The sequence below is a fragment of the Sceloporus occidentalis genome, unplaced genomic scaffold (assembly GCF_023333645.1).
Source record: "Sceloporus occidentalis isolate IW3139 unplaced genomic scaffold, rSceOcc1.0.p SCAF_11, whole genome shotgun sequence".
Classification (NCBI taxonomy): Eukaryota; Metazoa; Chordata; class Lepidosauria; order Squamata; family Phrynosomatidae; genus Sceloporus; species Sceloporus occidentalis.
Genome location: NW_028316991.1, coordinates 8,934,072 through 8,948,096, shown reverse-complemented (window position 1 = coordinate 8,948,096; position 14,025 = coordinate 8,934,072). Strand labels below are relative to the sequence as shown.

Sequence of the window (14,025 nt, the reverse complement as noted above, 5' to 3'; positions counted from 1 at the left end):
TTGGTGTTGGTGAGGTCAGAGCATGGCACCTAAAGCATAATGGAGTGTAATGGCATAATATTTATGCCATAAGTGATGCCATCCTTACACAAGCCACGTATTGCAGAAAAATATCAACACACATCTGAATTGGTGTAATAGTCAGACTTCAGCTCTGGCTAATATCCCCTCGGTACAGACGTGTCCAAAGTTCCACTAAGAAAGGCAACACTCAACTGATGCAAACACTGGATTTACTGCAGGTAAATCACATTGGGAAATTAGGAATTAAGGGACACCCAGGCAAAACTTTGTGTACATTTTCCTGCTCTTCTGCTTCAAGTAACAACCTACTTATAATATACGTTGCAAACTACCCCAAAAAACAATACAAAAATATGTCACATACAGTAAAAAGACTGGGGGAGTTCCCAGTTAATACACATAGCATACCCAGGGTCAGATCAGCCCATTTGTGAACAATTTTGGACTGGCACAGGGAGGCAGGGTCACGTAATGCAAGGTTACGTGACCCTATGGGGAAAGCAAGATTGCAGCAGAGACACAGCTGCAGGTAAGGTGAGGAGAGGTTGAGAGGGAGTATGTATAAATGTATGTGTGTGAGAGCATGGATATGTGTGTGTGTGAGTGTGTGAAAGAGTGGGTTGGCATGGGTTTGTAAGTGGTATAAGAGGGATCGTTAGCATGAGTGCGTGTGTTAGTATGAGTAAGTGTTAGTATGTACATATGTGTTCCATTGCATATGTTGCAAGGGGCTGATGAGGTCAGAAGTTGCCACCCTCCCCTGAGCATAACATGTTGTGCAAGACAATCAAGCCCTTTCACTATCACTAGTAGCTTATAACATATGTTTCCAAAGACACCAAACATAAGGTTAAAAAAAAATTTATTCATGTTTTGAAAAGTTTTGCATTGTTACTCTAGCATCCACACAAGGTTTCTAATCCTCTCCTGCATGGAAAAGCTTTTGACATCACACGATCTGCTTGCATGTTACCACTTCATACACCCTCACTCTTGTAGAGTGGCGGCTCCTCGAACCCTCATCCTTAAGGGCTAAAAACAGAACACAAGCTACACTTGCAAGATAAGCATCCACTCACAGCCTTGTCTACATTTTCACCATTCCAAAAAATAGCTTTCACACCGAATAAATGAATAAACTGTGCACATTCTGCTATTTTAAAAAAAGCCAGCAGCATGTTTTTTCTTGTATATTTTAATCAAGGTTATTGTTTTTGGCATTAGCCTTCAACACCATTTGTTGGCAGCCATGCAATAAACATCGGTGGCATGGGTGTTGCATATGTGAACCACTGGTTACAGATTGTATCTTACGGAATAAAGCAGACCCAAGCCTCCTGCACCGGCTGGGATATTTTATATACTTAAAACTCTATAAAACTAGAGTTCTCCATACATACACATAGATATATAAATCTTAAAATAAAGTCTTCAGTCAGCATTTAAAATTAAAGTTATTTTTTTTTTCTATTCCATCATTTGAAGGGGAAATAAATAAAAATACAAAAGGCTAAAGTGTTTTGCATATCTATGTGGAAGAACAGAAATATCTACGCATTGATTTGAGAAAGAAAACTGTACAGACTAAACGGTCTCTATACAATTAGACTGTGCAATTGTACTTGGCTGGGCAGAAAACAGATGTCCATGATTGTGTTTCTTATCCACAGCTGCTGATTACTCCTGGCCAAACCCTTCTGTCTCTTCAATCGCAAAAAGCAGCTTCTCTTTCAATTGTTCATAGCTTTTATACGGTGGTAAATCCAGGCGGTTAAAACTGTGGAACAGGAGTGTTAGAGGGTTATGCGAATACAGTCTGCCCTGGTCCTGAATAACTAGTCTAGCTCTACACAAATCATATAGATCTCTTTACAACATTATCGTGCTTATAAAAGGGATCCCGCTACATCACAGCGAGAGGGAACCAAAATGTAATATCACATACAGGGAAGGCAGCAAATCTCACCCCCAAAATAATCTACAATTAGCATTTTTCATTGATTACATTAAATTCTAACTCTTATAACCAGGGATGCTGTCTAAATTGGCATTTAACATCTCGTGATGGCAAACAGCAGAAGAGTGACCATCTTCTCTGGTTGCTTCCCAATTAGCAACTCGGGATGGCAAACCTCTGGTGGATTCGCTGTACGGCGAGGCGTCTGCTGTCCCTTTCTCTCCGTCAGGCATCTGATGCTGGCCCAGACTGAGAGGGAATTGTTTTTTGCCTCCCTGTACTGGCCCTAGTAGAGGCTCCCTTATTTAATTAGGGAACAGCATTCGTTTGGGGGTAGGAATAACCACCCAGCATACTGCTAGATATGTTCATGCCTGATGACTGGTTCTCCAGGACTAGTGCCTACAAGCTATAATACTTGGGACATTGTATGAATGGTTCACAAAATATAATAATGTATCTGTCCCAAAAGGACAGAGAATAATAAGTAGTTTGTAATATTTTTAGTAGATCGATGATCAAACAGTGAGACATATGCTCAGATGAGCATTTTGTGACCCCACAGGTCCCTTTTTCAGTGTACTTTTAAAAGTTGCTCCACTAAAACTGTATTATATACTTTAAATCCCTGACTCTGCATCATACTGTCCGATTAGCAATGCCATAAACAGCTCAGTGTGGTGTTTGAGCGGCACAAGTGACCCAGTATGTCACGATCGACCAAGATGTCAGCCTCCAGGAAGTTTACCAACAGGTTTCACTTTGATAGTAAACTGCATTACTTATCTGACGATCAGAAATATTTTCCTTAGAATTTCTCCAATAACTTTCCACACGGATAGATGTTCAGCTAGCGCTGGGTAATTCACCATCTATGCTTCTGAACGCCAGTAAACATTTCACTTACCATGTATGACTTCGCGGCAGCCACGTCTCTTTTCCAACTTTCTCGATACAGAATTTCTGAGGTCCGTTGCTCCCTAAATAAGACAACATGTGAGATTTTCCTTCAAATATTATAAGACTGTACTAGACAATAACACATTGTTAAGACACTTACCCATCAGCTCCGCAAAGCCCCCCAGAGGTAACCTGCAGGTACCAGTCACAAACTGGAGCAACCGCAGTCGTACCTCATTGTCCATTTCCTTCACAAACTAAAAAAAACAAACAAAACAAGTTATTTTACCTAAGCTATCCAACATGCTTAATTCATTCATGAAATGCAACGATGTTCCAGCAAACACAGTCAGCCCTCATCAAAGAGCACCTCCGTCTCTCACTTCCCTGCATAAAGGTTACTTAAAGTCATATGATGGCCGGCCCTGTGTCAACGCCAGCATAATCCTGTATGTATAATTACTCACATTTAAGGCAAAGGGTGGTGCCTTTACTGAAAACATGGCAATCTATAAAGCCATTCAATTTCCCTTTCAATTACGAGGGGAAGGGTTTCTGAGCCCAACTGGTCAAACTGGAAGTCTGAACCAGTGTCTACGACATCACGTTTGTGCTACAATAAAGTATTTCATAACATAGAAACAACCGAACCAAGCGAACGTACCTGCCAGAACCAGATGATTTGCTTGCTGTTCCTTGTATAATGGCGATATACTGTGTTCCGCTGCCAGTCCGATAAATCCACCTCCTGCATGCCGCACAGCATCACCTGGAAACATCACATACACAATATTTTACACCTCGCGGACCCAACGCAGGCAGGTAGCCCAACTGAGTCGAGCTTCAGCCGAAACACGTAACTATATGATGTGAGGATCAGATACTTCAACACCAGTCCTTACTCACACACATTCATACAAAGCTTCTAATGGAAAAAGGCAGCTCTGAAGCACCCCAAGTGAAGGATGCGATCCTAACATCGGCAATCTATGATAATAAAGGCTCTTTAATGCCGATGTAAAAATAATGAACTGTTTCACAACCATTCAGATTTAAACACCGGTGTCAACGGATTAACATTGAATGAGTCGAAAACGTTAACCTTATTAACTCAAAGAAACTTTTACATGTGTTGAGAGGTAACAAAAAACAAATCAGCAGATGGTGGTTTATTCAAATTACTAGGACTTCTGTTCTTGGCAATAAGTAAGTATTTTGAGAAAAAACTGCCTCACAAAAAATTGTCATCACCTGAAATTGTAGAAAAAATTCACAGCTGGTGCTAGCACACCATAGCAGACAAATTGGATTATTCAGGAAAAATTAATGATTGCCTCTGTTTCAATACTTGCCCAAAAAAGAACTTTACTGCTTACCAAACTAGTCCTCAGCCACCAGCGGAGCTGCATCCAAATTTTGGTGGCCACAATAGTCAGACATTAGTACAAATTCTCATACTACCATTCAAATATAAAGTGCAGTGAAAAAGTATTTGGCCTCTTTCCAATTTCTTCTAGTTTTTGCTTATTTGTCGCATTTATTTTTTTCTGATCATCTGCCTAATTTTAAATATAAGACAAAATGAGTAAAACACAAAATTCAGCTTTTAAATGATGATTTCATCTATTGAGTTTAACCTAAGTCACTCATGTAAAAAAAAGTAATTGCCCCTAAACATTTGAGGGCAAACTGTCTTTTTAAGGTCATGCCAAAGCATCTCAATCAGATTCAAGTCAGGACTTTTACTAGGCTACTCAAAAACTCTTATTTTGTTACATTTGAGCCATTCAGAGGTGGACATTCTTATGTGCTTCAGGTCATTGTCCTGCTGCATAACCCAACTGCGCTTGAGTTTTAGGTCACAAAGTAATGGCCGGACATTCTCCTTCAGGATTTTCTGGTAGAGAGAAGAGTTCATGGTTCCATCAATTATGGCAGGTCGCCCAGGTCCTGAATCAGCAAAGCAGCCCCAGACTATCACACTATTGGTACGATGTTCTTATTGTGGAATGCTGTGTTGGCTTTACATAGAGGTAAACGGACCCATGGCGTCCAAAAAGTTCCTCAATCTAGGATAGATGTTTTTCGTAAAGGTGAGACGAGCCTTTGTGTTTTTTGGTCAGCAGCAGTTTTCCCCTTGCAGCTCTTCTATGGCTGCCATTTTTGCACAATCGCTTACTTATTGTGGAATCGTGAACACTGACCTTAACCGAGGCCTGCAGTTCCTTACATGTTCATCTGGGTTCTTTTTGGCGTCAATACCGTTGGAGGAATTTTGGTAGGCTGGCCGGCCGCTCCTGGGAAGGTTCACAACTGTTCCAAGTTTTCTCCATTTGTAGTTAATGGCTGACTCTCCATGGTAAGCTGGTGTCCCAGCCTTTCATTTGGCTTTGTAACTCTTCCAGACTGATTTTGTTTTTCATGTGTTTTTGAAAACCTGTCCTGCATTTTGAGACCTTTTAGCCTCACTTGAACCTCTCTTACCTTCCATGTTAACCCTTTCCTGCCCAGACACAGCAGCCTCTTTTTATAACAACACACTTGCTTCATCCCTCGACACCATAGCTCCAATTACTACAAGTTACCCCCGACAAGTTAAACGCCAACCATGGCATACCAAAACCACACGGTTTCTTCAGAAGTGCTGCCGCACGGCTGAGCGTTACTTCAGAAAATCCAAATCCAGCGAAGACTTTAATCACTATAAATTCATGCTCCACACCTACAACTCTGCCCTCTCTCTCACCAAACAGCTCTACTTCTCCACTCTCATATCCTCTCTTTCTTCCAACCCACGACGCCTTTTTTCTACTTTCAACTCCCTTCTCTGTCCCTCCACACCCACACCACAAACCTCTCTCACTGCCCAAGATCTTGCTACCCACTTCAAAGAGAAGATCGAGACTATTAGAAAAGACCTCTCCTCCTTACAACTCCCTCCTACACCACTCAACACCACTCTCTCCACTCCTACTATACTAACTGCCTTTTCCCCTACAACCGAAGAAGAGATAGCCACTCTTCTTTCTTCCTCTCACCCAACAACCTGTCCCCTCGACCCCATCCCTTCACACCTCACAAAGTCTCTATATCCATCCCTTGGTCCATCACTTACCCACCTATTTAATCTTTCTCTATCATCTGGAACTGTACCACCTGCCTTCAAGCATGCGCTAATCACACCAATTCTAAAGAATCCTTCCTCAGATCCCGTCTGTTTGACTAACTACCGCCCTATCTCTCTGCTTCCTTTTATCTCTAAGCTGCTTGAACGGATTGTGTACAACCGCCTCATTAACTTCCTCTCCTCTAATTCCCTCCTTGACCCTCTACAGTCTGGTTTCAAACCCCTTCACTCTACTGAAACAGCTCTAACAAAAGTCTCCAATGACTTGCTCTCTGCCAAAGCAAAAGGTCACTTCTCTATTCTAATTCTACTGGATCTCTCTGCTGCTTTCGATACTGTTGATCACCACCTTCTTCTACACTCACTTGCTTCTATAGGCATTCGAGATACAGCTCTCTCCTGGATCTCCTCATATCTGTCTAACCGTTCCTTCTCTGTCAACTTCTCTGGCAAGACATCATCACCCCTTCCACTTTCGGTTGGTGTCCCCCAAGGTTCAGTCCTTGGCCCTCTGCTGTTCTCTCTTTATACTTCCTCTCTTGGCACACTAATCAACTCATTTGGCCTCCAGTATCACCTATATGCAGATGATACCCAAATCTACCTGTCTTCTCCTGATCTCTCTCCATCTCTCCTGTCCCGTATTACCAATTGCTTGTCTGCTATTTCTTCATGGATGTCACAACACTACCTGAAACTTAATCTTTCTAAAACTGAACTCATTATCTTCCCTCCCTCCATCTCCACTCCACTACCTGAATTCTATATCACCATTAACAAAACGACTATCTCTCCTACTAACCAGGCCCGATGCCTTGGGGTCATCCTTGACTCAAACCTCTCCTTCATCCCTCACATTCAGTCCCTCGCCAAATCCTGCCGCTTGCACCTAAAAAACATCTCTCGTATCCGCCCATTCCTCACCCAAGAATCCACAAAAACACTCGTTCATTCCCTTATTTCCCGTCTTGACTACTGCAACACTCTTCTGGTTGGCACTCCACTGTCTCGACTCTCTCCTTTACAGTCTATCCTAAATGCCGCTGCTAGGCTCATCTTCCTTGCACGTCGCTCCTCTTCTGCTTCCCCCCTCTGTGAAACCCTCCACTGGCTCCCAATTACCTTTAGAATTAAATTTAAGATCCTGGTACTGACATATAAGGCCATCCATAATACTGCTCCTCCGTACATTTCTGACCTCATTAGCAAATACTCTCCTACTAGATCCCTACGTTCCTCCCATGGGCTAAGGCTCTCCTCCTCACTCATCACCTCTTCCTTTTCCCGTCTACAAGATTTCACTCGAGCTGCCCCATATCTCTGGAATCTACTCCCAAGTAACCTTCAGCATTCTCCCTCCCTCCCAACTTTCAAGAAACATCTAAAAACCCACTTCTTCAGAGAAGCATACCATCTTAGCTGCTAGAACTTCCTTGTCATCGATACAACCCCCACAATACCTCTCACCCTTTCTCTATGCCTTATGTTTGTCACCCCATTTCCCTCTAGATTGTAAGCTTGCGAGCAGGGCTCTCTCCACCAAATGTATCGGTTTGTCTTAGTCTGTCAATTCTTGTCTTGTCATATCCCTTGAATTTATGTATTGTATTAAGCGCTGCGTAAACTGTTGGCGCTATATAAATAAAGGATAATAATAATAATAATAATATTTAATTGATGTTCAGATTTAACAGGGCTGCAGCAATCAGTCCTGGGTGTGTAGTGAAACTGAACCTAATTATCAATTAAGTTTGGTTAATTTAGTAACCAACGGGGCAAATACTTTTTCAGATAGGCCAGGTAGGTTTGGATAGTTTTTTCCCTTCTATACATTAAATCATCACACATTTAGTATGTTTTTTTGCCATTTGTACCATATGTTGGTTTAATTCCCCCTTTCCGTGCTTGATGTACCTACACAATATTACATCCTTTTTTCAGAATTTATATATTTTTTAAAATAAAGGTTACCAGTGCAAAATGAATAGGGAATGCTTTTAGGGATCTCTCTTACATCGTATGTATGCCAATGATGTCAAAATGACATCACTGAGCTCTGTGTGATTTTTTTTTTTTTGACTTATTTACTTTTTTTTTTTCTTCCTTTTTTACTTTTCTGTTTGCAAAATGGTGGAGAAAGGTTTTTAACTCTCGTCTCTCTGATCTCCCCAGGTACCGGCGCTCACACGATGGGTCTGCAGGAAGCAGTGATGCTGGCGCTTTGGGTGGAGATTCAGAATAAGCAAATCAGAAGAAATTGGGAAGTGTGCAAATACCTTTTCAGAGCACTGTACATACATGCAAGCATATACACAAACCCCCATACACAGGAAAAAAATATAAAATACACACTCATTCATTTTATATTCATCATTCTTGCTGCCCATTAACACGAAAATATATGTATTTATATATATGTACATTTGTGTATGTCGAACCTCTAACTCTTTCTCATCAAAGTACTGCAGCCATTGCAGCGGGACAACAGCATTAAAGCCATCTAGAAATGCTTTGGTTTGTTCTTCGACTCCACGTGTAAATCTCCACTCTGCCATAAGGCTAAAAAGGAAAAAAATAATAATTGGTCTTAAAGGAAACCAGTCATATGAGCGCGGGTGAGAGAGCGCAAGAGAGATAGAGCGTGTGAACGTGAGGATGAGAGAGCGTGTGAACGTGAGGATGAGAGAGCGTGTGAACGTGAGGATGAGAGAGCGTGTGAACGTGAGGATGAGAGAGCGTGTGAACGTGAGGATGAGAGAGCGTGTGAACGTGAGGATGAGAGAGCGTGTGAACGTGAGGATGAGAGAGCGTGTGAACGTGAGGATGAGAGAGCGTGTGAACGTGAGGATGAGAGAGCGTGTGAACGTGAGGATGAGAGAGCGTGTGAACGTGAGGATGAGAGAGCGTGTGAACGTGAGGATGAGAGAGCGTGTGAACGTGAGGATGAGAGAGCGTGTGAACGTGAGGATGAGAGAGCGTGTGAACGTGAGGATGAGAGAGCGTGTGAACGTGAGGATGAGAGAGCGTGTGAACGTGAGGATGAGAGAGCGTGTGAACGTGAGGATGAGAGAGCGTGTGAACGTGAGGATGAGAGAGAGAGAGCGTGAGGATGAGAGAGAGAGAGCGAGCGGACGAGAGTAAGAGCGAGAGAGAGCGGCCGAGAGTAAGAGAGAGAGAGAGCGGACGAGAGTAAGAGAGAGAGAGCGGACGAGAGTAAGAGAGAGAGAGCGGCCGAGAGTAAGAGAGAGAGAGAGCGGACGAGAGTAAGAGAGAGAGAGAGCGGACGAGAGTAAGAGAGAGAGAGAGAGAGAGAGAGAGAGAGAGAGAGCGGACGAGAGAGAGAGCGGACGAGAGTAAGAGAGAGAGAGCGGACGAGAGTAAGAGAGAGAGAGAGCGGACGAGAGTAAGAGAGAGAGAGAGCGGACGAGAGTAAGAGAGAGAGAGAGCGGACGAGAGTAAGAGAGAGAGAGCGGCCGAGAGTAAGAGAGAGAGAGCGGCCGAGAGTAAGAGAGAGAGAGAGTGGACGAGAGTAAGAGAGAGAGAGAGCGGACGAGAGAGAGAGAGCGGACGAGAGTAAGAGAGAGAGAGAGCGGACGAGAGTAAGAGAGAGAGAGAGCGGACGAGAGATAATGAAAGAGATAGAGATATAATCCCCATTGATATACATTGCCAGGTCTGCACATGGGGTTATTAGCACAAAGAACTGCAGTTCTAGTTCTAGTAGTTTTAGGCTACACAGCTATGAGCCAGATATAGCAACGGCTCAGATGCACGTCTAAGTACTTCGTATACGCTGCAGAACAATACTTGTCTATTATTCCCAGAACAAGAATCAAATAAGCGGACTGGCAATATCTAAATATGTATCGCCTGGGGGGAAAGAAGATAGAGGAGAGATGTTACAGAAATATTTAAATCCGTAAAGCTTTTAACAAAGTAGAGGAGGGAAGTTTGTTTCAAAGAAGGAGAAATGTTAGAACAATAGGCCATAATCTGAAACTAGAGCGTCAGAGGTTTAGAGATATAGATATATATATAGATATATATATAGATAGATATATATATATATATATAGATAGATAGACACACGTGATGTAAGGGGGGAATTTAAACATGCATGGGATAAACAAAGTTATCCTGAATCTAAAACAAGACCGAGGTCTGATAAGGGTCTTTACTTCGGGGACAAATGGACAGACTAGACGGGCCCAATGTTTATCTGCGGTCACATTCAGTGTTTCTATGTTAAACGTAACTGGAAAGTCATGATTTTCATACCCAATATATTCTTCCTTATTTTCTTCTGTAACAAGTATGTTGGAGCCTTCAGGTTTAAGGTCATGGGATGTCACTTTTCCCAATATCTCCATGTCCACTGAAAAGTACATCTCCAAGTTACATTCTTCTATGTTATTGTCCCTGCAAATGATAAACAATGTTACAAACTATCCATAAAGCAGGCGCACATAATAAAATCTGGCAGATATCTCACTGCTAACCTGATCCATATTAGCGAGTTATAGAATTCCGGGTCGATTGATTCCAGATCTTTAATCGTAAGTTTCTTGCTCAACATTCTCTTGTAGAATGGAAGAGAGAACCCCGTATCAATGAACTTGCCATGGAACAATGCCTAAAGAGTACACAAAGCATCAGTTAGTGAAAGTTGACTATATTTGACTTAACAATGAAGAAAAGAACCTGTATTTTGGCACGTTTTTCCCAGGTCTTCAGATTAGGATTAAAGTTATAACAATTAACGTACTCTATAATGCTATGGATGAACCCAAAATTCCATTCTGCAGAAACACAAGCTACTAAAGCAAATACCGTATTTGCTCGATTATAAGACGAGGTTTTTTTCAGAGCAAATGCTCTGAAAAATACCCCTCGTCTTATAATCGAGGTCGTCTTACAATCAGACCTCAAAATGTCCGCTGGGGCCATGCTGCTTACTGGGCTTTGGTCGCGAGCAGCAGGAGAACAGGAAGCTAGTAGAGTGTCACATAACTCTGCCTCCCCCCTCCTTCCTCTGGGTGGGGGAGGGTTTTTTGTGATTAATGTGTGAAGTATGTGCGAGTAATGGAATGAATGAGTATTTAAATGTTTGTGAATGAGTGTGTGTTAGTATGGATGTGTAAGGGGGGTGGTGGTGGTAGCATGGCATAGGGAGGCTGTACTCAGACTCCTATCATCCCCAGGTTCCAGCATGTACTGGCTGCCTTGGCTTGATAGGAGTGTGATTGCTGTTAACAGTTATATATATATACCTCCAGAAATGTCCACTCTGGCATATAGGGGATTAAAAGGCATATCATGAGGCAGAGTGGCATATAGGAGGGTATAAGACATTTCTGGAGGCAGAGTGGCATATAGAGGGTTAAAAGGCACATCATGGGACAGAGTGGCAAATAGGGGGTATAAGGCATTTCTGGGGGCAGAGTGGCAACCCTGGGGGCAGATGTGCATAACTGGGGGGGCAGGTTGGCAAATAAAAGGAAATAAAAAATATATATTTTTCTCAATCATAGCTTTTATTAAATATGAAAATATTGTTTACATGAATTCATATTTACTAGTAAAACTTTTTTTCCTATCGGGTAGTCTTATATTCAGGCTTTTTGTTTTTTTCCTAAATTAATATTTAGATTTTGGGGGGTCGTCTTATAATTGAGCAAATACGGTATTCCTTTTGTGCTTTATTAGAATGCGCAAGGCATAGCAATATTCTTTTGAGGTACTGTAAAACCCGTTAGGGCTTCAAAGGGTTAAACCATTGAGCCACAGTGCAATTAATACAGTTAAATGCCTAAGGAAAACTGCTCTAATGAGCCATGATGAAGACACAGCACCCGCTCCTCTGTCACTCTCCCAAATGTAGATCGTACACTCGGAGTGTCTGCCAGGGGTGGGAAGTAACAATTACCACCCACTGATTGCTTTGTAAATTAAATTGCGCAATAAAGAAATTTAATAATTGTAAGTCTTGTAGGTAACCTGGCCTGGGTGGAGATCATTACATACAACAGTATGTTTAGCTATCATGTGGGCAAGGGAGGGCTTGTTAGGACCACACTGGAAAGCCCAATGGCAAAGATATCGTAAAACCAGGAACATTCACTGCAAGTCACACCCAAGATGACAAAACCAACCATTGCAATAAAACGTCCTATAAAGCAGAAATAGGAGAGGTGATCCGGGTTGATAGTCGATGCTGGGTTAATCTGCAGGCAGTAATTGCTCTTCCCTGCGTATTCAAACAGGCAGTACATGGGGTTCAGCACTTCATGGGACAGCAGGAAAAACCACTCTCTGAAAACAAGCACAGGTGGACAACTGTTAGAACCCCCGGAATCTGTGCTATATACATTATATATATATATATATATATATATATATATATATATATATATATATATATATATATATATATATATATACACACACACACACATTATAATAAAGCATGCGGTACCGCAGACACACTGGACGAGATGATCATTTACTCCCCTTCCTCTAAAAGCATAGATTTACAGGAAACCATCCCCCGCAACCAACTCTCATATACTGCCTCTCCCCACAGGCTGAAGCCAATGTGATGATACACTGTGTTACTCACTTACCCAAGTCTGTTTTATTACAGAGATCATTCCAAACAAATGATTTTTATATACTATAATAATCCAGCCCCTATATGCACTTGATGGCTGAGAGATACCTTATACTTAAACTTATTTTTTTGCTGTGCATTTTATCAAACACATCTCCTGCTCACCAACACCCATGTATGCAGGATAACAATCAGTAGACAAAAGCGGTAGTTGGCCATGCCACTTCACTGATCTCTGGTCAGGTCTCAATTCTTCTCTTCTCTACTACCTCCTGTAGGCTTATTGATGAAACCATCAGTTTCCACCCATGACATCAGGCCGTACCCAATGATTCTGGCGTGAGAGGCAAATGATAGTGGAGGACTAAGCTGCATTATTTTATCCATATGTGCTATTTGAAGGTTTCTTATATTTCTCTGCCATGACTAATGAAAGAACCTCATTAAATCACAAAGCACTCTCTCCATAAACCAACCACAGACTAGAGGACATTTCCAGACCCGCTGTTTCTTATTCCATAATCAAATATTAGAAAGCACAGTCTTTTTTATTTTGTTCTCTGAGCAAGCGTTTGAGCAGAACAGTTGGCCCACAGGTTTATTTGACAAAAGGTGGCTTTAAAGTCCTGCCGTGGTCAACGCAAAAAGTAAATGTAATACAAAGACAGGAAAGCTTTTACCTAGCGAGACCTCCATAGTCTAGACCTTCTTCCCCTCTGAACATGACATACAACCGTCTTCTTAAATCATAGGGTTTTAGTGCCATGATCTAGATGGAACAAAAAAAAATATGTTTCAGGCCTGTATAGAAATATTAATATTACTACTGGTATTTAAAACAAACAGCAGTGCGAAGGACCACGGAGGTATCAAACCAACATGCCCGTTCCAGACAGAGTTTCTCTTCATGCAATTAAAGGGCTGGAGACGGTTTTGATTCATAAATCTGAATAAATGTACAACGTGTCCCAAGTAAAGGAGGTAGGGGCTGAATCATATAGTGTTATGCAGAGCTCCACAAGAGCTGAATGTGGCCTCTAGCTGGACAAAAGTTCTGACGTTTTCCACTTGCCATCATGGCAAGCTATGTTATAGTTACAGAAAATGTGGACTGATAGAATGCAACGAAATGAAACAATCCATGAACGGAACGGAACCAACGATCTATCACGCAAGAGAGTACTTCACGTATAATTTACCTGTTGAAAGGAGTCTTCAAACAGCGTCTGCCGGGACACGGTGATCTTGACATGGCTTGGTAATGCGTTGGACTGCAAAGAGACATTGGCCAGATATAAATCAACCAGCTGAGCACGTCGCCAGCATTTAGAGCAGCTATAGCAAGGGTTAAGTAAAGCGCATGCTAATTATTTGGGTTGCTTGAAAAGTTCATTTGATGTTCCTTCA

At 42.0% G+C, this 14,025-nt stretch overlaps 1 protein-coding gene across 1 annotated transcript in view; it reads right to left on the bottom strand.

The window, feature by feature from the left end:
- Positions 1 to 1,701: 1,701 nt before the first annotated feature.
- The window catches only part of LOC149305523 (NEDD4-like E3 ubiquitin-protein ligase WWP1), a 31,740-nt gene continuing 19,416 nt past the window's right edge, over positions 1,702 to 14,025 (bottom strand). Inside the window, exons 14-23 of the mRNA XM_089477174.1 lie at positions 13,818 to 13,889; positions 13,299 to 13,387; positions 12,161 to 12,320; positions 10,508 to 10,641; positions 10,287 to 10,427; positions 8,447 to 8,567; positions 3,546 to 3,650; positions 3,042 to 3,138; positions 2,889 to 2,961; positions 1,702 to 1,801 (exon numbers count right to left, since the gene is read on the bottom strand). Of these exons, the coding sequence (XP_089333300.1) occupies positions 1,702 to 1,801; positions 2,889 to 2,961; positions 3,042 to 3,138; positions 3,546 to 3,650; positions 8,447 to 8,567; positions 10,287 to 10,427; positions 10,508 to 10,641; positions 12,161 to 12,320; positions 13,299 to 13,387; positions 13,818 to 13,889 (1,092 nt within the window). The remainder of the gene's footprint in view (positions 1,802 to 2,888; positions 2,962 to 3,041; positions 3,139 to 3,545; positions 3,651 to 8,446; positions 8,568 to 10,286; positions 10,428 to 10,507; positions 10,642 to 12,160; positions 12,321 to 13,298; positions 13,388 to 13,817; positions 13,890 to 14,025) is intronic.